Consider the following 26,882-nt stretch of genomic DNA (forward strand, 5'->3'; position numbering starts at 1 on the left):
AAAGTCAAATAGCTTTAAATATTAGCCTAAGTCACAGGTAATTCTATTTTCATATCCCATTTACACTTTGTGCACATCATTTCTTAGTTCACATACTTATTAATTTAATTACATTATGTTTTTCTCATTTCACACATCAAATGTTCCAAATATATCATTAACCCATAATTTGTAGACACACCACACAAAACACATTTACATATATCACACCTGTAACTCCGACACATTCAGCAATCCTCCGACACATTTTTAGCAATTCTTTAGCTCTATTGAACATTGAGCTCCACTACATTGTCAGATGTTAGTAATGTTTACTTGTACAATTTGTGGTTATTATAGAATATATTTATAAAAATAAGTTGTAGTTTTACCATTTTCAATAGTCGTTCGAACTTGGTTGGCAAATAAATAGAAATAACCAATTAGTTTTGTTCAGCAATCAACATTCGAACCAAATCACTTCATTTGACACACAACTACCACACGATTTGAACCCATTTGGTTCTATACATCTGAAATGCATAAACCCAGTGAAATTAGATATTTCAAAAGGGTCCAGCTTGTCTCAAGTTGAGATCAAGACTGGACCCGTCTAGTTCGGCCCATGAGGCCTATTTTTTGGGTTCGATTTGATAATCTGAACCGTTCAATGTGTAGAACTCGTCGAGTACTACATACCTGTAAAAAATCACTTTAATCGGATATCAATAACTATATGATCAAATCAGTTTTGTATAAAAAAAAAATGGACGGTAAAAAAATTAACGGTTGATAAAAAACTGTTTTGTTCACATAGCTATCGATATCCGATCAACGTGATTTTTTACAGGCATATAGTACTCGACGAGTTCTACACATTGAACTGTTCGGATTATCAAAATGGGACCCGTGGTGGGCCCCCACAGGCCTAACAGCACGGTCCAGTCCGATCTTGGACTGGACCAAAGCCACTGCCATTTCAAAATGAATGAAATAAATTTGGTTGTTGATTTCTGAATATATTGCACCTATTTGACACTAGTTTCCTGGATGAGGATTGAGAACAAGAAAAGAAAAAAAAATCAATTTCTACAAATAAAAGATTACCATTTTATCATTGCATTGGTTGTAAACGGTCATATTCTTTTCTAAATTTATACTTCTATTATTTTGCAAATCTTTCATCACACAAATTAAGAATAACGGAAGGAACAATAGAGTGCAACTATGGTGAGAGCGAAAAATAATGGAGGAACAATGTAGGACTAGCTTGATGTGTGTGTGTGTGTGTGCATTTTTTTTTTTTTTTCAAATGATGCGCACTGAGAATTTTTATTTCCAAAGATGTGTACAGTGAAATTTTAGTTTTAAGATTTGCTGGGTATTGATGTCTATAGTGATCATTTTAATGGTAAAATAGTAATAAAAATTTAATTCATTAAGTGCGTGCACAAAGAGTAAATAATGTGTGGAAATAGAATTACCCCAAATCACTGTCACGCGGTTGACAACTTGCCACCACAGGTGGTAAATGACATTTTTGCCCATTTATACCAATTTTGAGAAAACGTGTATGTCTTAGGTTGGGGACAAATTTGTTATTTTAGCCTTAAACATTATTTCAAACACATTTTTCAATACAATAATCATCCAAAAAATTCAATCCCACTTTCCAAACGTAAAAACTAAATAATCTATTAAAATAATAAAATAATCCCCAAAAAAAAAGTCACTTCCCAAATAAGACCCTATATAGCCCACATACAATTAATAGATTAAAAGCTCGATCCGCATAAAATTGGGTAAAAAACAAATTGTCCAACCTATTTATAAGGGCATCTCCAACGGTACATCATTTTTTTTCACCAAATTTGATTAAAAATTTGAGTAAAAACTCTCTTTGATATTAAGTGCTCCAACGGAGGATTTTATAGTTTCATCAAACCACCGGTCGACTAGGCGGACGATTGGCCGATTGACCAGCTAATGTAATTTTTTCACAATTTTTTGCCTTGAGATGATCATTTGAGCCGACGTTCAGCAGTAAAAATCAACAACAATGAACAGTGATTTGATGAAATGCACATCAATTCTCAATTTGATGAAAGAAAAATGAAATTTTGAATTTAATAATGAATTTGATGAACCGTTGAAAGAATAAAATATAATTTTTTTTATTAAATTTAAATTTAATGATAAATCTAATCAACTATTGAAAATAATCTAAGGTGTTAAGCGTAAGTGCAAACCCTATAAAATTATAGACTCTTGTCACCTCAATTTTATTGCCTTGTTAAGCCCTAGAAAATTGTAGACTTTATGGAGAGAGTTTTGCCGGCCATCAATCTTACGTCCACCTTAATTTTAAGGAGTTTTTTGTCATATTATCTTTATATTTTTTAGGCTCAATAATGATTCAGAGCACTAATTTTAATACTTTAATGGAATACTAATGACATAATAAGGAGAAAAAAAAATTAAGACCAAAACATCACATCATAGTAAGTAGAATTTACTGCCAACTCATTAAAAGTGACTTTAGAGCTCAAGATTTAAAGCTCTAAAACATTTTTTTTAGGCCCTTACAAAGGCTAGGATTACCCTTGCAAATATTTCCCTTCTAACATAGAAGTGTATCATATATGATGACTCATTTTGAAGAAAAAAAAAAAATCAGTTCCGATTGATAGCTCGAAAATTATGAGGTTCGAATGGCCCGAGTCCAAAACGACAACATTTTGATTTTTTTTTCTTTTGCCTTCTCGTTTTTCTGAAGATGAAGAACAAGAAAGAGAAAAGAGAGAGCTGGAGAACACAAAGAGAGAGAGAAAGATACACATCATCATCAACAACAACATCTTCATCAACACATCATCATCATCAACAACAGCTTTATCAACATCTTCATCAACATCATCATCATCATCAACAACAACATCTTCATCAACATCATCATCATCATCGTCATCAACACATCATCAACAATTTTTTTTTTTTTTTTTTAAAAAAAAAAGAGAGAGAAAACAAAGTCTGAAAGAGGAGATCGAGATACCCACCGGTGCCGCCACCATCACTGTCGATCATCTTTTCTCCTTCTTCTCTCTCACCTCTTCTCTCTTCTCTCTTCTCTCTCTCTCTCTCTCTCTCTTCTTCTCTTCCCTCTGTCTGAAGAATACCCAAAACAAGAGGCAAGCGTTGTTTTGGGTATTCGAGCCACTTTCAAGCCATATTTTTCGAGTTACGAAGTATTATTGAAAACAAATTTCACTTTTTTAGGCACCCTTACATAGATAATTATCACATAGATCCCAAACATCATGTACTAATGTACTAATAATGTTATGTGATTTACCTACATTATTCTTATTTTAGACCATTAAAGCATAGAGTTTATTAAGGGTGTTCAGCAGATATTCTGATCCACCTAAATTGACTAATTCGAACCAATTCATCGCATTTTGGACAAATGCATGACGACGAGCGGACAATTGCAGATTTATTTTTTTCAATCCGCTTAGTTTTGAATGGATGAAGAATTTGAGATTCCTTTAACAACAACCGAACTACTAAACTATAAGCACCCCTAGTAATTTGTAAGACTTTGTATTTTTAATTTATTAATATTCTATTAGTGTTTTCAATTGAAAAATAATTTAGATATTTTGTTATGTTTTCAATTTGTTTTCAATGTCAAAATCCTTTTATCAAATGACAAGTGTTAATATTTGGTATTTTTGTGTGAAAAATATAAGACTTAATTTTGTCATTTTAAAAAAAATAAATTAAATAGTTTTTGAATAAAAAAAAAAGAAGTAATGAAATAGTTTTGATAATGGATGATTTGCTTATATGTATTTATTATTGATATTTGACAATTTACATAATTTTTTGGTTATGTTGAGGTGGATTATTATCCAAAAAAAAATGTTAACAAGTTGTTGTATTATGTTTAAAATTTGTGAAAGTTTAAATCGCCAAACTGATTCGCATTCATCTGCCAATTCATCAATCCGCTCAATCTACATCTATCAATCTGGCGAACGGATGCGGATTGATTTTTTTCAATCTACCAATTTAGCAGACGAATGGCGAATTGGAGGTTTTCCTGCCACAATCGAACTGCGAGCACCTCTAAAGTTTATTGTTAAGGAAGACAAACATTTAACGTGTTGAAATACTAAGGCCTATTTTGGAAAGTAAGTTAAAAGTCACTTCCCAACTGTTAACTCACTTTTCTCTTTCACAAAAAAGTCAAAAATACAATTTTTAACCATCTTACTAAAACGCTCCTAAGTAACTACTTTACCCCTTAATTAGCTAAAATAGTAGGTTAGACTAAAATGAGATGGACCATATTTAAAGTGAAAAAAATTAACTATTTTAATCAATAAAAAATACTTTATTAATGTGTGAATAAAATTAGACTCGATTTATTGTATTTGTGAGAAGGCAATAATTTATGGAGAAATATATTAGGGCCAAGTTTGACTATCCTAAATAAGTACACACTTTTATCTTTTTATCTTTTTTTATCACATCATCTCTCTATTTTTCTGCACATCCTTTCGTAAAAAGATAAAAAATACACTTATGTAGGTCATCCCAAACAACTCCTAGATGTGATGTGAACATATATTATTTCAATTTCAATTATCAAAAATGGGCTTGTTCAAGTTTTTAAGCCACTGCCATTAAGGATAGTTTTGAGAAGTTGTTCAAAAATTGATTTTTTAATTTTTTTATAAAATTTATGTAAAAAAATAAAAAATAATATAATTCAAAATAAATTAAAAATTAAAAATTAACATTTAACTCCCTTTTCAAAACAATCCTAATCGACCACGGCCCAAGCCAAGCTCATATAGGCCACATCCACTACAGCCAAAAGCCCAATTGAAACACTTTCGTAATTCGCAAGTCTTCGCTATATGGCGTGTGGATTACCATACAAATTTCTGGACCAGAATTTTGCAACACCGCCTCTTAACCTTTGATTATTTTATTTCCCCTTTTGATTATTTTATTTCCCTCCCAATCCAATCCAATCCAATCAAAACCCCAAACCCATACCCAAACACCCCCCTTTCTCTCTCTCTCTCTCTCATCTTCTTCTTGTCCTTCATCTTCTCCCTCTGTACCAAGCTCTGTGTATGAGCACATCGATGGAGAGAGCCGTAGTTCTTCGCTCTCTCTCATGTACTCCACTCGTCTGCACCAGAATCTTCTCTCGCTCTTCTCACAACATCACTCGTCTCTCTTCTCTCTCTAGACGCCACCGTTCCATCCCAAACCTCCATAGCCGCTTTCTTATTCGGCACCATCTGAGGCTTCTCTCCACAGCCTCCTCACCCCCTTCGCTTCTGAGAAGCCACTTCTCGAGTCTCTCTACCAGAGCTATTGCCACTCCACCTACACAGCCCTCTCCAGGTAACCCTATCTTTGATTGTAATATATATATATATATATATATATATATATATATATATATATATATTGGGGCCTGAATTAGGGTTTTATGGATTGTTGTAGAAATGCTTGGTGCCGATGATGAGGTTGCTGAGAAGCTTGGGTTCGAGAAAGTATCGGAAGAGTTCATTGAAGAGTGTAAATCAAGAGCTGTTCTTTACAAGCATAAGAAGACCGGTGCCGAAATCATGTCAGTCTCCAATGACGATGAGAATAAGGTCTTTGGTATTGTTTTTCGCACTCCTCCGTAAGTATACAATTCAGATAGTGGGACTATTGGTATTCAAATTCAATAAGATTATGCCTTTGTTATTGCCAATTGATCGTTTTGTTTTTAGATGGGATATTAAATTTTGATTTGGGCTTGGCGTTGAGAAACTTGAAATGGTTAGGCAGTGTTTGGTTGGAGAGGATTTGATGAGTAACATGGAAAAGAAAAAGGAAATGCAATCCGAGTTTGGTTTGGTTATAATGGAAAACACATGGGAAAGGAAAGTGTAAAAATGAAGTGCGAAAATGAAGTGACAGGGAAATGCAATGCCACTTTTTATCTTTTGGTTCACTTTTGTCTGTGTTTGGTTCATGAATTTGGAGAGAGATTTGGAAAAGGAAATGGAAAATTATGTGAAATGTAATTATATTTCATTCATATCTCACCTATATTTTCCTTTTTTTCCTTCCAAGTCCCTTCCAAAGCCATGAACTAAACACAGCAAGCTCTTTTCTTTATCCATTTCCTAACTCAACCAAACATAACTTGGAATTTGAGTCCTATCAATTCTTTCTATTTACCTTTCCCTTTCCCTTTTCATTTTCCTCATCAAATCCTCCAACCAAACACACAACCTTAAGGTAATTGCTTTCCAAAGTATAAATTGTGATGTTGGGAAAGGAGTTGAATGCGCATTGTGGGTAGTGCTAATCAGGGTCAGTGGAGAGTGGAGGCATACACCAGGACAGATGGAATGGCTGGGTGAGAAATAGAACAGCCCAATAGAGAGAGAGGCTGGAGATGGTAGTGTGAGAAAATACACAAATTACTGAGCTCAAGAATGATCTATCTAGGGTTGTGTGTAGAAATCTGTTGTGATGTAAAGTAAGGAGTACTACCTCCTATTTATAGGACTGTAACAAACTTCTCAGATATATCGGAATTCTATTAGTATATGCCAGCTAATGAGTATATCAGTCTGTTAGGATTTTCCTTTATCTTCAAGCCTTCATACATTAATCTAGCAACGTGTTTTTCTTTTCTCTCTAGCTACCAAGCCACTAAATTCCAGTCTTGCAGTGTGTTTGCTAAAGACTTTAATATACCGAAGTTAGGTTTCTTGACTTAGGTGTGTAAGAATGGTGCAGTGCAGGAACTGCGGTATTGAAGTCAAGTAAGATTACTTGACTGCACTAACTAATGCTTGCATGGTATGAACTCCCTTTTTGGACTTTGGTCCATTTTCTCAAGTCTTCCCGAGTATACTGCCTAGGCACATGTCCTTATTAAAGGCTGCCACATGTAAGTCCCCAATCCGATGTGTAAAGTACACAGTGCCATTATGTGTGCACAACACGTGAAGGTGTTAGAGATATCCACAAGCATATGTATTTGGGTAATTTGAACAATAGCAAAATGCTCAGCTTTTGTGGTGCCATTAGTGATACAACAAATATCTGGTGAATCGTGGCTAGAGAATCGTTTGTTAGTTACTTTGTATAGTTGGTTCGAGAGAAGAGTGGATCCGGATTTATTTGCTTTTTTAGACTTTTTGGATGATGATAATGGTTAGGTGTTTGAGTTCTCTTTGATATTTTGCATTCTTGTATTCTTTGCATCGTCTTGATGCTCTTTCAATAAAATATTCTTATTTATCAAAAAAAAAAAAAAAAACAACAAAAATCTGGTGAATCTGTCTATTGTAAATCTCCATTGAGCACTTGAGATTTAAATTTGGTAAAATATATTAAAAAAAAAAATTCACCTCCTTCCTGCCTGCATATCAAACTAGAAGTTGTGAACAAAATGGCCATTATCAGTGAATATATCCATGTTTCCAGTGTATTGAGTGGTCATAGGTTGTGTCCTGGAACCAATTAATTCATTTAGGCAATCCTTTAAAAAGTTTATTGGTTAAATGAATTGTTGCTGTGTGTTGAGAATCCTTAAATGAGTAGCAAACTTGAGCAAAATCTTAAAGGCCAAGAAGAATGTGGTTTGTTGATCCAAATTTACGTCTGCAATCTTGAGGTTCTATATTTAATTTGAGTGGGCTTTGAACTGTTGGTGTAAATGTTACCATTGCTCTGATTAAATTGTAAATGCAGGAAAGATTCCACTGGAATTCCTCACATATTGGAACACAGCGTATTGTGTGGTTCAAGAAAGTATCCTTTGAAAGAACCGTTCGTTGAACTCTTGAAAGGGAGCTTGAACACATTTCTGAATGCATTCACCTACCCTGACAGGACTTGCTATCCAGTTGCTTCCACAAATTCAAAGGTAAAATAAAATCTATCTACAAAGTTTCTGGAATAAAAAATGTGGATGCTTTTCTCTCTTGGATCTAGTTTCACATTAATGTATTGTCATTATTTTCTAAACAGGATTTCTATAACTTGGTAGATGTATACCTGGATGCTGTCTTTTTCCCTAAATGTGTAGAGGACTTCCAGACTTTTCAACAAGAGGGTTGGCATTATGAGTTAAACAACCCTTCAGAGGACATAACTTATAAAGGTGGTTTTTTATGATTTTTTCCCCCTCTTCCTTGTGCAGTCTTTTGTATTTTCTGGTCTTGTTGTGCAATCACGTAAAACTTGTATTTTCTTTCTAAACGATTTCATGGTCAACAACAGGGGTTGTTTTTAATGAGATGAAAGGTGTATACTCCCAGCCTGATAACATACTGGGCCGGGCATCACAACAGGCAAGTATTCTGCTCCTGGTCATGAATGTATTTTGATACTTAATAAATTGCAGAGTTATTGTCAAACAGGATTTGTGCATTATTGAATTATCTAGGACATGAGATTAGTTACTGTAGATAGTCAGATGCGATTATGTTCCTTTTGTCATTTCCAAAATGGTCATCTCTTGGATTCATTTATTTTCCTTTTCTGAGCCTTGAGAGTATGAAAAGTTCATTTTTGGCTGTTGTTATTTATCCTTTTTTTTTTTTTTTCTTTTGCAAAGATACTTGGGAAATGTTACTCAAAATTTAAATTGCTTGGCTTCAAATTATTTTTTATTCTATCTCACTTTATGTGGGACTAAAGTTGTTAGTTCCTTTTTGGTTGTGCAACAAACTCATTTCATAGGCACTTCTCGCTTGATTTAAAATTATCAAGCTACCGAATAGACTGCCAGATGCATTATTTTTTACTCAATACCCGCTGTTAAGAAGTTGTGACCAATATTTAGGCTTTCTGATTGTATCTCCTACTTTATCATATTTGGATGATATCATGTCTGCTTATAGAATGTGGTTCAATTCTGTGAATGATACTCTTACTAGTGCTTATCATGGATTGCCTCCATTCTGTTTCTGTTATGTTTTATCTTGTTCTGTAAAAATTGGAGTAATATATTTTGTTGATATCTCACGCGGTCTGAGTAAAACAATTTTATTGATAGATGTTGCACTATATTCCTGACAGGCTATTTTTCCAGACAATACATATGGTGTTGATAGTGGGGGTGATCCACTAGTTATTCCCAAGCTCACATTTGAGGAATTCAAGGTTTGTTGCCTAAGAAGTTAATTTACATTTTTTCCAGAATTTTGTTATAAAAGTTTCTAGTTTTCTTCAGTTGGACTTCAAATTTTAATTTTAATTTTTTATATTCCTATTGTTAATGCACATGCTATTTTAGCACATTATCCTATTTGGGTCAAATCATCTTATTTGGGTCACATCACCGCTTTACCACATCACTTCAAACTCAATCCATATTTCACGTTTTTTCATAAAAAGTATACTAATCTAGCACTTCCCAAACACCCTCCTAAATTTAATTTACTATGTGCTGGGACCATTGTCCAATTGATGTGATGATTATGATTTCTTATTGGGGAAATGAATTAGGTCTTGGGTAGAACTATTTGTTGAGATATGTAGAAAATCAAAATTTTTATTAAATTAATCCAAAAGAGGTTGATATTTTATTTCTTCAATAAATTGACTTTAATTATCAAGGTACTGTGACTAATGCACATTTTGTATAATGTGTGTGCTATGTGATTGCATGGTATTGCAATCATGAATATGAAGCATGGAAATGCTACCATGGTGGAAGTATCCATTATTATGTTGTTCGTAATTATGATGTTTTGCAGCGTCTGTTGAAAGTTTAGATTCGAAGAGATTAAGTGGAAACCCCAAAATACAAATTCTGCACCTTCTATGCTGTAGTTGTGCTGCAATGGATACCTACTGTACATCTCAATATTGTGTTATTTATTTTTTGGGTTTCATGCGTTTTGTTTCTGTAAAAACTGCAGGAGTTTCACCGTAGATATTACCATCCCAGCAATGCAAGGATTTGGTTTTATGGTGATGATGACCCCAATGAACGTCTTCGCATTTTGAGTGGTATTTTTCCCTTTGCTCTAATTATAAATGTCATCTGTTTTTTTTGTTTGTTTTGTTTTGTTTTCTTCTTTTTTTTTAAAATTAAATGTAAACTATACCAATTGTGCATTTCCCTAAAAGAATATTGGAAAGGATATTATCCCTGCAAATATTAGCTGCATTTAGGAAACTTCATTGGTCTGGCCAGCAAACCAGAGGTTAAGCCATGAATCACGTGCTTTTCTACCTCTATGCCTGGCTTAGGTAAAAATTGACATTGGGTCAAATCATTAGTGCTGAAAGTTCATGAGAATTGATTTTTTTTTTTTCTTTTTAATGTAGTTATTGTAATCTAGTATTGACAACCTATGCATACCTAATCTTTCTATTGCTTTATTTATTTTACTTAATGATGAGACTGGGAATCTGGCAACTTCATGTCAAAATGCAGCATCTCATGCTTCCCTTTCCTTATACAGAGTATCTAGATATGTTTGATGCAAGTTCTGCTCCCAGCGAATCTAGAATTGAGCCACAGAAATTATTTTCAGAACCAGTCAGGATTGTTGAGAAATATCCTGCTGCTGAAGGTGGTGACTTGAAAAAAAAGCACATGGTTTGCCTTAATTGGTTGCTCCATGATAAGCCTCTAGACTTGGAAACTGAGCTAGCACTGGGGTTTTTGGATCATCTAATGTTGGGTACACCTGCATCTCCTTTGAGAAAAATCCTGCTGGAAAGTGGTTTAGGAGAGGCCATTGTTGGGGGTGGGGTTGAAGATGAACTTCTTCAGCCCCAGTTTAGTATTGGATTGAAGGGTGTCTCTGAAGATAACATTCCAAAGGTAGAAGAATTGATCGTGAATATGCTTAAAAATTTAGCAGAGGAAGGATTTGATTCAGATGCCGTGGAGGCATCCATGAATACAATTGAGTTCTCTCTTAGAGAAAACAATACTGGGTCGTTCCCTCGTGGCTTAGCCTTGATGCTTCGCTCCATTGTAAGTATGCTTTGTGGTTGTTGCTGTTTGCCAAAATGACATTCCTTTTGTTCCTCCCTAAATCTGAAAGACGGTTTTTTCTTTTTTTTGGTGTGAATTTTTGTTTTACAGGGAAAATGGGTATATGATATGGATCCATTTCAACCATTAAAATATCAGAAACCCCTGATGGAACTGAAAGCCAGAATAGCTGAGGAAGGCTCCAAATCTGTTTTTGCTCCTTTAATAGAGAAATTCATTTTAAATAATCCTCACCGTGTAACCGTAGAAATGCAGGTGAGCAATTATCTAAGAATTTGAGTTATTGGTAGTAATACTTCTATTCTGGTTGTAACTTGTATAAAACAACATTGGGTGTTTATTTATTTTTTCAGCCTGATCCAGAGAAGGCTTCTCGAGATGAAGCGGCTGAGAAAGAAATTTTAAGTAAAATTAAAGCCAGTATGACTGATGAAGATCTTGCTGAGCTGGCACGTGCCACACATGAGTTACGATTGAAACAGGAAACTCCTGATCCACCAGAAGCTTTGAAAACTGTACCGAGCCTCTCTTTAAATGATATTCCAAAAAAACCCATATTTGTTCCCACAGAGGTAATCATGGTTCTAATTATCTTGCAGTTGAAGATCCAGATTGTTTCTATCAGGTTTGGAGAATCTGACTGAACTAATGAGCTTGCATTCATTGATTGTAGGTTAGGGATATAAATGGGGTGAAGATTTTGCAGCATGACCTCTTCACCAATGATGTGCTGTACACTGAAGTTGTCTTCAATATGAGCTCACTGAAGCAAGAGCTTCTTCCTCTTGTACCACTTTTTTGGTGAGATGCCTTGAACATCTCATTAATTTTTTGTTTCTTATTTAGTAGTGAAGTGCTAAACCTGCTTTTAGGATTTTGCAACCTGTAAATTGCCTAGTAATTTCTCTCATCACAGCACTTTTTGGTTGTAAATTTAGTTGGATGAGTTCTTAATCTTCATTACTACACGTCCATTTTAACCCCCTCCCTCCTCAACCCTCAAATGAAAAAAAAAAGAGAGAAAATAAAGGATGACAGAATATGAATAATGTATACCATAGTATTGCTCGTCTTAAGTTTGCAAAGTTTTATCCTTTCTACTGGAACTCAGAATAAATAATCTTGTTGGTGATTCAGCTGATTTGAGGGCTCTTTTGTCTTTTGAAATATTCTCACAGCTCAATTGTGGACAAAACCCCTAGCAACCTCAACAAGAGATCAAGTGTGTGGCAAGAGTCCCTGGCCCCTAGGCTACAACCTCCAATGTACCAAAAAAAGAAAGAAATATAACTATGCTGGAACTGTGATAACTTTCCACTTAAGCCAAGCTCATCTTTGCTGCATCAGTTTCCTTCTACTCTATTGTCTTTCAAATCATTCATCTCAACATTGGTTCCATCATGCTCATTGCTCACCACTTACAGACATTTCATTTCTTGATGACTCAACATTTTATTCTATGACGCATAGCTCTTCTTGTGGTTTTCTATAGATTTTTTTCTCTAAATCAGACATCCTTCTCATAGCTGTGGACATCCGAGCAAAGAAAACACATCGGTCATGTTTGTGATAAAAAACAGAACTCATGGAACCCCTTCTTTTACATGTCGTAAGGCACATCAATATACCTAGTTGGCACTCCCATCCTTCCTTAATGTATCACATTTCTCTATTGGGTGTTTTGTGTTTTCTAGGTTAATGTGTATCACAGGAGGGTCCTTTTGTTTTGTGAGGCTTTTATAGGTCACCCAAGAAAGAAACATCCATTGCGAATATCCTAGCATGAAAGGCAAACTTATTTTTTCATATGCTCGGGTCCTGTCTTAGATTTACTCAATCAGTTTGTTAGGTAATAGAGGAGAGCTTAGATAGACTCTAGCTTAAAACATTTAGTCAAACATTCGAAAATGGACTCTGAAATTAGCATGCTAACATGATATAAACAAAACAATAAACAACAGAAGAAAAAAGATCTTATACTTGTTTACATATTTGGCCAACTAAAATTGACTGAAATGTTTTGCTTGGAAAGTTTTAACTGTGGCTACTCATATTGCTCAACAGTCAATCATTGCTGGAGATGGGCACAAAAGACATGGATTTTGTGCAACTTAATCAGTTAATTGGAAGGAAAACTGGAGGAATATCAGTATATCCTTTCACGTCATCAGTACGGGGGAAGGAAGATCCGTGTAGCCATATAATTGTTCGGGGAAAAGCCATGTCAGGACGCACTGATGATTTGTTTAACCTGGTATATCATTGTTTTCAAGTTTTGCAAATGAATATGCTATTTCATAATTATAGTTATAGTACATATTCTATCTCTATAGGGGGTGTCCTTTATATTTGTGTGCCCATATGGATTGTGATTATGTATGCTTGTACTGAAAATGGTAAGAGTAACTTGGAGTAGGAGTTAGGAGCATCTTTGGTTATTGGCAAAGGGATAATCTTCTCGTCTTTTGATTGTTTCTATTAGAAATTTTGTTGAATGAAAAAAGGAGTGCAACCCTAAGGAGAGGCAATGTAGAGTATGGGATTGCATAATGTGAAATTGCATATGGATACATTGCTCACCTAATGATCTTCAAAGCAATGTAGAGTATGAGATTGCTTAATGTGCATCCTATAATTGCTTTTCTCAAAATAAGAAATCATTTTGAAACATGGATACTAATTGAGTCATAATGATTGGAAAATAATATGCAATGCATATTACTTTTTTTGCACTTAGTTACGTTTTATCCTTAGTCTTTCTCCATGGTTGTTACATGGGTCAGAGTCTGTTGGGTGGCGTACTGCCTGTTTTATTTCATACATGTTTTTGTGTACTTGTATATATTTATAATTGTTCCCTCAGTGATCTTCAGGGCAGTGTAGAAGATTGGACTGCTTAATGTGAATTTTTTGATTGGTTTATTGTACCATAGCTGGTAGAGGTTTAACTACTTCATGCCTACCACCAAAGGATACAATGTTTACATCTTTTTGCATTGGTGGAAGTGTTCTTTAGAATTTGGTACTATTATTCAAGTTTTTATTACAAATTTTATTATTTATAATGTACTTATACAAAAACTATTACATAGGATGTGCTTCAGGGACATAGGTTTCTGAAATTACATGTGTAAGAATTAGTTTTCTATTTCCCATGATGTATGGTCAGGCCTACTAAGCTCTCACTGTGGATAGGTTTTTATTATTTATTATTTCTGCCATGATATGAGGCTTGTTCTGTGCTTCCTGTGTTCATTAACATACCGTGATACTTAAGTTATTGCTCTACCTTTTGATTTAATCTATAACTTACCCTTTGAGCAAGCAATAGCCTGCTGATAATAAATTGAGGAGCTCATATACATTGGTTGGTTGTAGGTCAACCGCATTCTTCAAGATGTTCAATTTACAGACCAGAAGCGGTTTAAGCAGTTTGTTTCCCAAAGCAAGGCTAGAATGGAGGTATATATCTTGCAGTTTTTGAACAAATTATCATTAAAAGTGAACTTTATTAATTTTTAATTAATTAATTAATTCCATGAGTTGTTTCATTATCAGAACCGATTAAGAGGCAGTGGTCATGGTATTGCAGCCACAAGGATGGATGCAAAGTTAAATGTTGCAGGGTGGATTTCTGAACAAATGGGTGGCGCTAGGTTAGCTATCTGGACTGTTATCTATTGATTTAAATTGCTTGTTTGACTGAATGGTGTATAGTAGTGTCATTTGTCAGCTTGTTGAAATGCAAATGTATATTTTGAAAAGGCAGGAAATGTATAGGATATGCAATATGTGACATTCATTAGTTCATAACAAAGTATAAGGTGTTTTGAAAATTTAGTGTTAATTTCTAGGACCTTCCCATCATTTTCATGTGTATTAAGTTGAATGTTTCAAAGTGATGTTGTGCAGTGACTTTAACTGTTATATTTCAGTTCTGGTATGGTTGATTTTTTGAATGGTTCCAAGGTTATACAAGTTTTCTTAACTGACAAAACATGTTAAGATTTAAGCTTTTAGAGAACAGAACTAACTCACATTTTTAATTTTGGTGTGTTTACAAGTTACCTGGAATTTCTACAAGCTCTTGAAAAGAGAGTTGACGAGGACTGGGATGGAATCTCTTTGTCTCTTGAGGAGATCCGCAGGTCCTTAATTTCAAGGAAAGGTTGCTTAGTAAATTTGACTGCTGATGGAAAAAATCTTATGGACTCGGAGAAATATGTTAGCAAATTTCTTGACTTGCTTCCAAGCACTTCCACTGTTGAATCAGTTACTTGGAACGCTCGACTTCCTTCAATAAATGAAGCCATTGTGGTACCCACTCAGGTAAACCATATAACTATTGGCCAACTTGTCATCTTTTTGCATTTCTTCCCTATTTACATTGGACTTGCAGAAACTGATGACTGCCATCTTGTACTGATGTCAATCTAGATAGACCCATGTATAACAGAGTTCACCACTTTCTATATTTATAGGTCAATTATGTTGGAAAAGCGGCTAACATCTACGAGACTGGTTATGAACTTGATGGGAGTGCATATGTTATTTCTAAGTACATTAGTAACACATGGTTGTGGGATCGTGTACGTGTTAGTGGTGGGGCTTATGGAGGCTTCTGTGATTTTGACACTCACTCAGGTACAATTTTGGGTTAATGTGTTGGCAGACGGTTGTAATTGTTAACTCTGTGTTACTCACACCTTTTCGATTTCCCATTTTAGGGGTCTTCTCATTCTTATCTTATCGAGACCCCAATTTGTTGAAGACACTTGATGTATATGATGCAACTAGTGATTTTCTGCGTGAATTGGAAATGGATGATGATACTCTTACAAAAGCAATTATTGGGACCATTGGAGATGTGGATTCATATCAGTTACCAGATGCCAAAGGATATAGTAGGTAAGTCAGCAGCCTGCTATTGTTTTTTTGTTCCACAAGTCATCCTGCTTGTCTGTATGTGATAAATCTTTTGCAGGAGGAACAAATTAATCTATTAAGAAAGAATTCAGTGAACTAAATAATGTTTAGAAGAACAACAATTGGTTTCTGTCCTCAATTGTTCTTAATCTCAGAGGTTTTCAGGAGAGTGATAAAATCTTGGGAAAAGTACAACTAAGTCCTACTTTTCTAACAAAAGTATCCACAAGACCTATAAACTTTGCAATATGAATTATCCATACTTCTCCTCAAAATCTTAATGGTAGAAGGTTTTGGGAGGTTATGGATCTAATTGTTATGACATAAACCAAATCAAACTAAGCCTCGTGTCCCGATTAGGTAGGGTTGGCTACATGAATCATTTTTCGGCCTTTTGCTATGTCAAGGGCCATCATTGTGTTATGATAAATGGTATTGAGGGCTTAACAGTGGGAATGTATTAAAAAAGGAGAAAGCTGCATCATCCCTTCTGAAGTTTTTTGCAATTGTGTCAGTCACTTTCACCAACAGTTGGTATTGTTTCAATCTTCTCATGTTTGTGTGTGGGTGGGTGGGGCTGGGGTGTGTGTGTCCTATGTATGTATTTGATATGTTCCTAGATGTTTTTCATAATACTCTCAAGGTGTTGACCTTGTAAGGTTCCTGAAAAATAAACAGAGTCCCTCATTATGTGAAGCAGCACCTGTCAGGATGCTAATAACTTTTGGACAATGAACTGTCATACATTCAATGGAAAAGGAAAAAGTAAAATGTAAGAAGGTGAAAATAAATTAACAAATGACTTCAGGGTTTAAAACTGGTGGGGAAGGCAGATGCATTGTTAGAGACCTCTTAGAGTTTTCTGATATCTTATCTTTCCTTTCTTGTTTCTTAATTTTTTGACTGGTGTTTGTGTAATTAATGGCATTCACTTGCCCTTTCAGTTTGTTACGGTACCTACTTGGAGTCACAGATGAAGAAAGGGAAAGGAGACGTGAAGAGATATTATCAACCAGGTACAAATTCTTTGGCTGTGTTTTCTTTGGTTTTCAGAATCAATTTCGATAGAATTTTCTGGAAATAGTTTTCAAAATTTGAAAATTTGTTTGGGTTGTATATCTTGAACATAGTTTTACAAATTTGGAGTTTTGTAGTTGAATAGATGGGTGTGAGAGTAAAAAAATGATTAAAACAAATTTTGGATTTTGAGCTCTCAAAAATTGATTTGAAAATCCAAAGCAAACAATAAATGCATTGTTGCCTTCTGGGTAATATAAAAGACAAAAATGCATTGACCCAGACTTGAGTTGTAAAATACACCAACCGACCATAGCATCACATATTGAAGCCTCCAATACAGTCACAGCTCATCTTGAAAATGTGCTGTTGTGATGTTTTAACACTAGCGCCTTGTTTGGTACAATGGAATGAAATGAAGTGGGAATGGAATACATGGTAGAATGGAATGGAATGTTCATTCTCTTTCCACTGTTTGGTTGACATAGTAAAATGATGTGGGAATGGAATGACCATTCCCATTCCCATGTTTGGTTTGTTAAGTAAATAGAATGGAATAGAATGGTTACCAAACTAATAACGACCAGATTAAATATTGTAGAACCATATTAAATTTAAAAAATGAATAAAAATTGTAAAAAATTCACTAATATGAACAAAATAATAAATTTTAAAATCGGATAATACTCACAATCATAATAAAAATATTTATAAATAACAAAATAAAAATATTCATTAACTGCATTAAAAAATATTCATTCTTTGGGGGGGAAATTTGGCGAGGCCTGAATTAAAAACAATTGAAATAATAGTTAATCAACATTCATTAAAGCAATGAAAAAATTAAAAAAAATAACATATGCTAGAATGATTGTAGTAAATACATAAACTTTATAAATAAAAAAATCATTAATGTCTTTTAGGCAAAAAATTTTTAATCTGTCAACCAGAAATTACAATCACTTGTGCAATGTTTATGCATGGAATAAAAATTAAATTTTCAAGTTAGTTCACACGGCAAAAAAAAAAAAAAAAGTAAAACAAAAGATACAAATCACTCAATCTTGTGTATGTGAAACAAAATTTAAATCAAGAAAAAAAAAAAGAAAGGATACAAACAAACTATATATGAAAAAAATTGTGATACATATATATATGTTCTATTTTACATAGAATATTATGATTTCATAGAGTTTCATATATATACATGCCTTGCAACTAACATGTAAATAAATTGAAACATAATTTAAAAATATATATATTGAACCTGGTAGAATAATAATCATGGAGTTATCTGTGGTTGATTTGTTAGAATTTCCCATCTTTACCTTCACCTACTCCACTACACACTCCACTTCACCTACCTCTACTCCACTACACACTCCACTTCACCTAACCCACTATCACCTCCACTACACCTACTACCACATTACCTTCACCTACTCCACTACACACTCCACTTCACCTACCTCTACTCCACTACACACTCCACTTCACCTAACCCACTATCACCTCCACTACACCTACTACCACATTTTCTTCTATATATAGATTGTATAGGAATTGTAATTAATGAATCTTGTAATCTATCAATCAAGACATCAATCAATAATACATAAATTCTTACATGGTATCAGAGCAAGGTTAAGAATTTAATATTTTTTCGCTTCACCGGCGGGCGGCAACCTCGCCTTGGCCGCCCGCCGGACCTCAACCTAGTCCGCTAGAATTGTCTACTACATACCTACCTCCTCATCATATCTTCATAACATCTCATTCTCTCTCGGCATCATAGTAGCCGTGATACTGCTCATACTTCTGGACAGCGGAGAGAACATCGTCTTTCTCGATCTTTTCGCCGACGCCGGTGGCGAGATCCAAGGCTCCGGCTTTCGACATCACTCTCCCCAAATAGTCCATAGCAGCTTCTCCACCGGAAAGATACTCCTAACAGCAGCGGAAAAAAGGTGTTTCCCTCAGCCAAACAAGGCTCAATAGCTGTGGTCCTCATCAAAATACGTGTAATTGCTACTCCTGAACTTGGTTTCCCTATCCTTGCTAACAAGCTTCTCAAATGCTTCCGGGCCATGTTCTTCTATGTACTTCTCAGCAGCAGTTAGAATGTCATCTGGCTTACTGAAGATGTCCTTCTTCCTTGGGACATACTAGACGTTAACAGTCTGCTGTGGGTTAAGAAAGAAAGGCCTCAAATAATGCTCATAAACATATGCAACACCACTGATACTCTTTATGATGGTGGATATTCATTGCCATTACAACACAGCACCTTGAAATTTATTTTATTTTATTTTCTTATCTCTCTTTCTGACCATTACAACACAGCACCAGCACACTTGTTCCCACCTTTCATCATGGTCTCCACTTTCTTTTTCTTTTTTTTATATTTATTTTAATCCATCTTTTTGAAAACAAAACCAATATCACTTTTTTTTAATTCCTTAATTTATTTTAATAACATGAGTGGCCTCTCTTTTCCACCATCTCCCTCTTTTTCTACACAATATTTTTGTACCACCGCCCACTCCATGATTTCCATATTAATATTATTATTATTATTATTATTATTATTATTATTATTTTCACAAAAAAAAAAAAAAAAAAAAAAAAAATTCATTCCAGTTGATTTTTCTGCCTTACCACACCTACCATTCGAGTTTGCCAAACACACTTATTTTATTCATGTCAGGATCAACCCCGATCATAATTTTACACGAGAAAAAAAAAAAAAAAAAAAAAAAAAAAAACACACCCAACACCCACAGTGGGATTTTTCTTCTCTACTCTGCTGCAGATCTCTTCTTCTTTCCTCCGTCCTGGGCGGCCCTTGACGGTGCTGCCTCCGTGTTTCCTACGCCGCCGAGCACGTTCACTCCTCCATACTCCTCCACTGCAGCATACGGCGGACCTCCAAATCGGAACATCACAGTGGCCTTCCGCTTCAGCTCCTTATTTTCTGCTTTCAGCACACTTATCTCTGCTCGCGCATCCTTATACATGCGTTGGAGCAGAGCCAGCTGGGAATTTAAATGCTGCACCTCATTTGTCCTACTCTGCAGCCGGTTCGACAAATTTGTGACCGCCGTCATGGTTTCCACGCATGACTTCAGAGTATACTGATTAGCCTCAATATCAGTTTGCACCGCCATTTTTTGCTCCACCGACCGCATCGGAAAGTTCAATGGAGCAAAACCAGAGGTGTTTGGTTGAGGTTCACTGGCCACCGCACCAGTTATTTCTCTTGTGGGCTCGTTCAGTTCTGGAAAGAGCGTGAGCAGGTTCTGGGTAGCTGGACGGGAAGAAGAGGCCATGTTTTTGGGTTGCTAAGTGTTTCAGCGAAATAGCAATTTCAGACTGGTAATGTTCGGAAGGGTTGGTGACAGAATGGCAACAAAGTGTTCCACAGTTTCTCTCTCCGCAGAGGCAGAGTTTTTTCAGCGAAGGGTTGGTTTCAGAGGTTTCAGAATGGTATGCCTCAGCCTCAGCCTTCGTCTTGGTTAAATAGCCGAGGCAGCCACGCGTATCGCGCGTCTCTTGCCGCCCGACAAACTGGCACGCCTTTTCATGGCACATCTTTTGACAAAGTGGACACGCCTTTTGATGGCACGCCTTTTGATGAATTGGGCACGCCTTTTGATGGCACACCTTTTGACAAAATTGGGCACACCTTTTGAGGGTGCAACTTTTTAAGAGTCCGACAAGACTCTGTAAACTGTCCCGACATTGATTCCGGTTAGTTTTTACAAGGGTCCGACAAGACTCTGTAAACTGTCCCGACATTGATTCCGGTTAGTTTCTACAAGGGTCCGACAAGACTCTGTAAACTGTCCCGACATTTGATACCGGTTAGCTTTTTCAAGGGTCCGACAAGACTCTGTAAACTGTCCCGACATTGATTCCGGTTAGCTCCTTCATGGGTCCGCCAAGACTTTGTAAACTGTCCCGACATTGATTCCGGTTAGTTTCTACAAGGGTCCAGCAAGACTCCGTAAACTGTCACAACATTGTCTTCTACAACGGTCCGACATGACCCCATAAACTGTCTTCTACATCGGTCTGACACCACCATACAGTGTCCTCTACAACGTTATGACACCCCATACAGTGTCTTCACCAACGGTCTGACACGACCATACAGTGTCTCCTATCCTTTTTTATTTTTATGTATTTTCTTGTTTTGTTACTCTCTCCAAACTCAAGTTGGTTAGTTTCTCTCCTCCTTGAGTTTGCGGGGGGCTGTTAGAATTTCCCATCTTTACCTTCACCTACTCCACTACACACTCCACTTCACCTACCTCTACTCCACTACACACTCCACTTCACCTAACCCACTATCACCTCCACTACACCTACTACCACATTACCTTCACCTACTCCACTACACACTCCACTTCACCTACCTCTACTCCACTACACACTCCACTTCACCTAACCCACTATCACCTCCACTACACCTACTACCACATTTTCTTCTATATATAGATTGTATAGGAATTGTAATTAATGAATCTTGTAATCTATCAATCAAGACATCAATCAATAATACATAAATTCTTACAGTTTAGTATGTGAGAGTATTCGTAGAGAGAGATTGGAAGAGAATTTTTTTTCCCTAATGCTGTGTTTGGTTAGAGTATTTGGAGAGAGAATTGGAAAGGGAAAGGGAAAAGGTGTGTGAAACTATGTAAAATTTAGGCATATTTTATTCTCATTTCACTTACGTTTTCTATTTTCCTTTCCAAATCCCTTCTCAAATCCTCCAACCAAACACAGCATAAAACAATCATTTTGTTTTTTATTTTTATGTGAGAGATCGTTATTTTGTTTTATGATGATTCCATGTTAGAATGGAATAGGTATTCTCACTTTTTGTTGGAATAGGCATTCTCATGGAATAACTATTCCCACTTAATCAAAGCATATCAAATGAAGAAAAGGGAATATAAAGCTAGAATAGGCATTCTATTCCATCCCATTCCATTGTACCAAACATGCTCTAGGTTTCTTTGGGTAAAATTACTACTGGTTTGCAAGGTAGTGTGTGCATGAACTTTCAAGGTCTTAAAAAACCAGTATGCTGCCAATGCACTTTCATGAGTTCTGATAGAGAATTTAATTTTCTCATATCCTGCTTTTTTAATGAATTCTTTACTCATCGAAAAATATATATTTTACCAATATGAAATAACTGGGAATGAGTTTAAATTTTTTATGCTAGTATTGCGAATTCTCATTAGGAGTATAATCTACACTATTTCTTCAATGATGACTTTCAAAATTCAAATTATTCCATTTGTTGGTTCTATGGCATAGTTATAGAAATTATTCTGTTCAAAATGGCTTGAATCTGATTTGAGGCTTTTTTTTTTTTTCCCCTTCTCCAAAGCTTGAATGACTTCAAGGAATTTGCGGGTGCACTTGAGGCAGTTAAAGATAAAGGGGTTGTGGTTGCGGTGGCATCTCCAGATGATGTTGATGCTGCAAACAAGGAACATTCTAACTTCCTTAACGTGAAAAAAGCCCTTTAAGTCCTCCCATAGAATTCCATGAAGATAATCAAATCTCATCCTCCTCTTTTCCCAGACAAGGTGAGATCTGCATTGTCGCATCTTTCTATTTTGTATTTTTTTTTTAATCAGCAAGTGAAATAATAATAGCAATTCTTGTGGCAGGAAAACATTTTCGCAGCATGAATGTAATTTTTATGTTCTTGAGTTACAGGGCTAGGCTCCCATTTTATTTCAACCGTAAATGGAAGAGTGAAAATATGTTGCAGTTTTCCTTTCCCCTTGTACTAACCAATGTACTCTGGATCTCACAAATTATCACTACAGTTTTATTTTACATCTGGCTTTTTTTCATTGTAATCTAAGTCATATACTATTGTAATTTTTTGGATCCAAATGCTTAAAAAATTGGGTTATATTTCACCATATTGTTGTTGATTGTGTGGAATCCTTTACAAATCGTGGATTTAATTTGCAAAAATTGACAGGTTTGTTCGAGTATGAGGAGAGGCAAAGGTCAAACATAAGTAGACATCAATACAGGGATTTGTTTAGTTGTAGGTGGACCATCATCCAACAGGCAACCAACAGACCAGTCTGTTGTAGCTTTGTGTTTTTGCATGGACATGGACATTTAAGAACAGTTCTAGGTCTGGCCGACCTACAGTTATTAAAAGTTATTCATTTGTCCTGGGCATGGTTGGGTGATGTCATAGGAGTGTTGTGATTGGAGGGGTGGGCCTCATGACTTTGTGTTGGGGCATAGGAACAATAGGGGACTTTACATTTGGTGTCTACCTAGACCACCTAATAATTTTTGTATAGTACTCTCACCCATTATATTTCCATATTTTATTTTGTTCTTTTCTTTTTTTTTTTTTTTTTTTGAAAATCATGTTTTATTTTGTTCTATAACAGGATTACAGACACAAAACCAATCATATAAAATAATATTTACTATATTATATTACATGGTGGAATTCATCCTAAAAAATACAGTTTTATTGAAATTGCATTACTTATATTTGATGCAATTAATCCTGTAATTGGTTGTGTTCGTAGGCCTATTGATCTATTTAACAGAAGCAATGGAATCCAATGTGTTGAAGGTAAATTACACTTTGTTCCTCTAGTATTACTAGTAGTTTCTTATTTTGAATTTTATAGTTTTTTTTTTTTTTGGGGGGGGGGGGGGTGTGGGAAACTATATTTTTAAAATAAATAAAATAATTTCTTTTTATTTAGTTTAAAAATGTCGATGAAAATTTCTCCGTTCCATAAGACTGCCATGTCCATGCAGTCAGTGTTTCATTTGCCTACACTTCCAAACGGTTGAAATTTTTTGCAATGGCCGTCACAAATATTAAACTTTGTTTTTGTCAAATAGAAAATCAAGGTAAAAAGTAATTTTATGCATTTAAATATTGGCACTATCCTCTTCGTTGTTTGTCTATTTGAGTTAAGAAAAGGGGAATTAAGTCAGCTAATTATTGTAACCTTAGGTTTCACATGTTGTTTTCAACTACAAGGTACGTTCACTTGCAATATTTATAAGTAAAGAGTAAGGGTCATTGTTTGGTATGAAGGCTCGCAGCTCAACCTAGGCTCAAGACTGTATTTTGGGTAGGTTGGCTAGATCCAAATGCGACTTGGGTTGGTGATGGGCCTAGTGTATGAAGTTTGTAGGGGGGTTCAAAGTGAACAATGATCAAGGGATGATTAGAGAGGTAAAACTATATTGATAATCCAATAGATGTGGGCTTGCAAGAGAATGAGTGGTTAGGTGAGGGTGTAGCAAGTGGTTCAAGGAGAAAAGAATGGTAGTGTACAAATGGGCAGCATCTCTCCAAATTTTCAAAAATTCTCTCCTGGACCTTGGGAAATGGGTATTTATACGCTTTTCTTTGGCACCATAGGATGTCTAGTGGCCAAATAAAGTAAGGACATGTGTCCCTAAGAATCACATAGAATATTCTGTCTTGGACTACCAAGCTGAAGATGTCGTGTGTCCCTTTGCATGTACTATGTATTATCTGTTTGGCACAAATGCCTCAGCAAGTGCACTTGCGAGGGTAGTGTTTGCCATTGTATTTGCCTTCTCAGTTCAGTTTATTCAAGACATGCATTCTCAAGACTTCAAAGCCTACTATTAACTATGTTCATATTCACCTCAGTGATGTCTCCACCCTTAGCCACTTAACCACAAACTCCCCAGTTTCCCAGGGCGAAGACCACAACTAAGCCTACTATTAGCCATGTTATGCCTTAGTATCAAGCCCGAGGGGGCTTCTTTGGTTTTACCTGTACAACCAAGGCAGGTCCATGACCTGAGTAAACGAGAAGGGGAGTCCCTTGCTTTTAGGCTACCCTACTCCCATTTTCATGGGGTTGCCGAGGCATACTGGTGTCTCTAGTCTTGCTATCAGCTCCAACCAGTAAGTTTTGTGGCATGCTATCAGCGCCAAACTAGTGAGCTTTGGGGTCTGCTAGGGCTATGCGTTAGATCCGATTGTTCGACCAAACTGCCCGACCCGAGGTGTCACGGACAGTTTTGCTGAAGAATACTGTTGGGACTTTCCTAACAAATTAAAGAGTCTCTCTCTTCTTGAGTCTTGGACTTTGGTCTCTCTCTCTCTTCACTTTTCTTCTTTTCTTTGAGATAGATTCATCTCTCTCTCTCTCTCTCTCTCTCTCTCTCCATTTTATATCTGGTGCTTGTCTTTCTTTTCATTCAACTCTTTCTGTTGATAGAGATCATGACGGTGGCGGACGAAGCAATAATAATATCAGTAGTGGCGACGATGAGCGATGGTGGTGCCGGTGTTCAAGAGTGGCAACAACGTTGGTGATTAGTAATGCATATGGTAGGTAAGACTTCCCCCTCTCTTTCTTTCCCTATTTTCTCTTCTCTACTCTCTCTTTCATAGATCTATAATTTTATGCATATGTATGTATGTATGTATATATATATATATATATATATGAGTGACTTTTTTTTTTAACTTTTTCAGTTTTTTTTTTCACATTTTTTTTTTCCACTATCATATCTTCGAAATCGATCGAACCATCCATGAAATTGATTTTTTTATTCAGTTTCGAACAATAATTCAGTCGAATATGGATGACTGGTTTTCTAATCCGAAGGGGTCGGTTTGGCTGACGGTTGAGGGGTAAACCCGAGCCGAACTGACTTGTGCACATCCCTAGGGCCTGCTATCGATGCCGAACTAATGATGACTTTGGGGGCTGCTATCAGCCCTAGGCTGATAATGCCTTGAGGCCTGCTATTAGCATTAAGCATTAACTTCTACTTGTGGAGGGGAAGCATTTCTCAAAGGCTGCTTTCACCTTGGTGGAGTCTTCTCTCCACAAGTTAGTTGTGACGGTTATTTCCCATGGCAAGTTCAAGTGATAGCGCCAACAATACTAAAGATGGCGGTGCCGACAAAGTACCGGTTCGATGCAAAATCCCATGTAAAAACATATGCAAAAAATGTAAACCAAAACAACTAATTAAAAATTATATATTTTTATTTTAACTAATCATTTTTTAATGTACACTTTTCAATAATACTTTTTACTTTAGCTAGTCATATTTTTAAATATTAAGAAAATTATAAATAAAAAAATTAAAAATGTGAAAATGGCGAAGTTGTTAGGTTCATATGGTCAAAAGACAATAGTGAGATGGTTTTTAACATGGAAAGTGCATGAGTCTTCAGAGAATCTCACTATGTTATTACCCATTGATTGACCATTTGGGAGCTTCTTTTCTTTTCTTTTCTTTTTTTCAAATTGTGTCAAAAAGAACTTTTTTTGTTTTAAGGGGAAAATATTAGATAAATAAGAAACAACAAAATAATTATAAATCAATGATGCAAGCGAATTTTTCATTTGCACACCGAACATATGTCTCACTTACTTTTTATTGATTTACAATTTTTTTTCTCATTTATCTTTATTTATTTATTTATATATATATATACTTTTAATTTTTTGATTTTTGATCTATCATAGCAAGAAGACTTGAAAAAGGTTCCATATATACACACACAAACCTATGAGATCAAATTTCCTCTCAAAAAAAAAAAAAAGCTATGAGATCAAAGGACCACTGTGGTCCTCACCAAATGCAAATATAGGCAAGTAGCTCATCTGATGATCATTAAGGCCTCGGAGCTAAAAGAAATCATATTTTAGTTAAATAAGTCAAAAAATAATAATAAAAAGATTAAAACAAAAACGTTTTCACTAACCAAAAAGGTAATTTTTGTAATAATTATCAAACGCATAATTTTATTTTATTTTTGAATTCTTAAAAAACTAAAAAATTAAAAAAATAATTTTGAAATTTCAGTTAAATTTAAATTATACCATTCAGT

The 26,882-nt window shown here is 35.5% G+C and overlaps 1 protein-coding gene across 5 annotated transcripts; it reads left to right on the forward strand.

Moving 5' to 3' along the window:
- The first annotated feature begins 4,870 nt into the window (after positions 1–4,870).
- Positions 4,871–25,502, forward strand: PREP2 (presequence protease 2). Of its 5 annotated transcripts, XR_014360749.1 has the most exons (21): positions 4,871–5,406; positions 5,509–5,692; positions 7,765–7,939; positions 8,044–8,176; positions 8,296–8,366; positions 9,097–9,180; positions 9,942–10,032; positions 10,491–11,011; positions 11,123–11,287; positions 11,386–11,604; positions 11,706–11,833; positions 13,097–13,286; positions 14,411–14,494; positions 14,591–14,688; positions 15,097–15,361; positions 15,514–15,676; positions 15,760–15,940; positions 16,903–16,974; positions 22,380–22,581; positions 23,563–23,609; positions 25,252–25,502. XR_014360749.1 is itself a non-coding variant. In XM_082914010.1 (19 exons), exons 1-19 carry the CDS (start codon positions 5,130–5,132, stop codon positions 22,519–22,521), a joined length of 3,243 nt encoding a protein of 1,080 aa, XP_082770136.1. In that variant the 5' UTR covers positions 4,871–5,129; the 3' UTR covers positions 22,522–22,582. The 5 variants fall into 5 exon arrangements, 1 of the variants encoding a protein (XP_082770136.1); XR_014360750.1 differs by lacking the exons at positions 23,563–23,609; positions 25,252–25,502 and adding an exon at positions 22,989–23,470; XR_014360748.1 differs by lacking the exons at positions 23,563–23,609; positions 25,252–25,502 and adding an exon at positions 22,666–22,926.
- Positions 25,503–26,882: the final 1,380 nt, after the last annotated feature.

Source organism: Camellia sinensis, chromosome 2, assembly GCF_055761805.1.
Source record: "Camellia sinensis isolate YWXY chromosome 2, ASM5576180v1, whole genome shotgun sequence".
In the NCBI taxonomy this organism is placed as follows: domain Eukaryota; kingdom Viridiplantae; phylum Streptophyta; class Magnoliopsida; order Ericales; family Theaceae; genus Camellia; species Camellia sinensis.

What these genes read in the sequence shown, in the direction of transcription:
- PREP2 (XM_082914010.1), top strand. Translation starts at nt 5,130, where the DNA reads ATGAGCACATCGATGGAGAGAGCCGTAGTTCTTCGCTCTCTCTCATGT. An exon ending in TGGGCCGGGCATCACAACAG is followed by an intron (nt 8,367 to 9,096) that starts GCAAGTATTCTG and finishes TATTCCTGACAG; the next exon opens with GCTATTTTTCCAGACAATAC. An exon ending in GTGTAACCGTAGAAATGCAG is followed by an intron (nt 11,288 to 11,385) that starts GTGAGCAATTAT and finishes TTATTTTTTCAG; the next exon opens with CCTGATCCAGAGAAGGCTTC.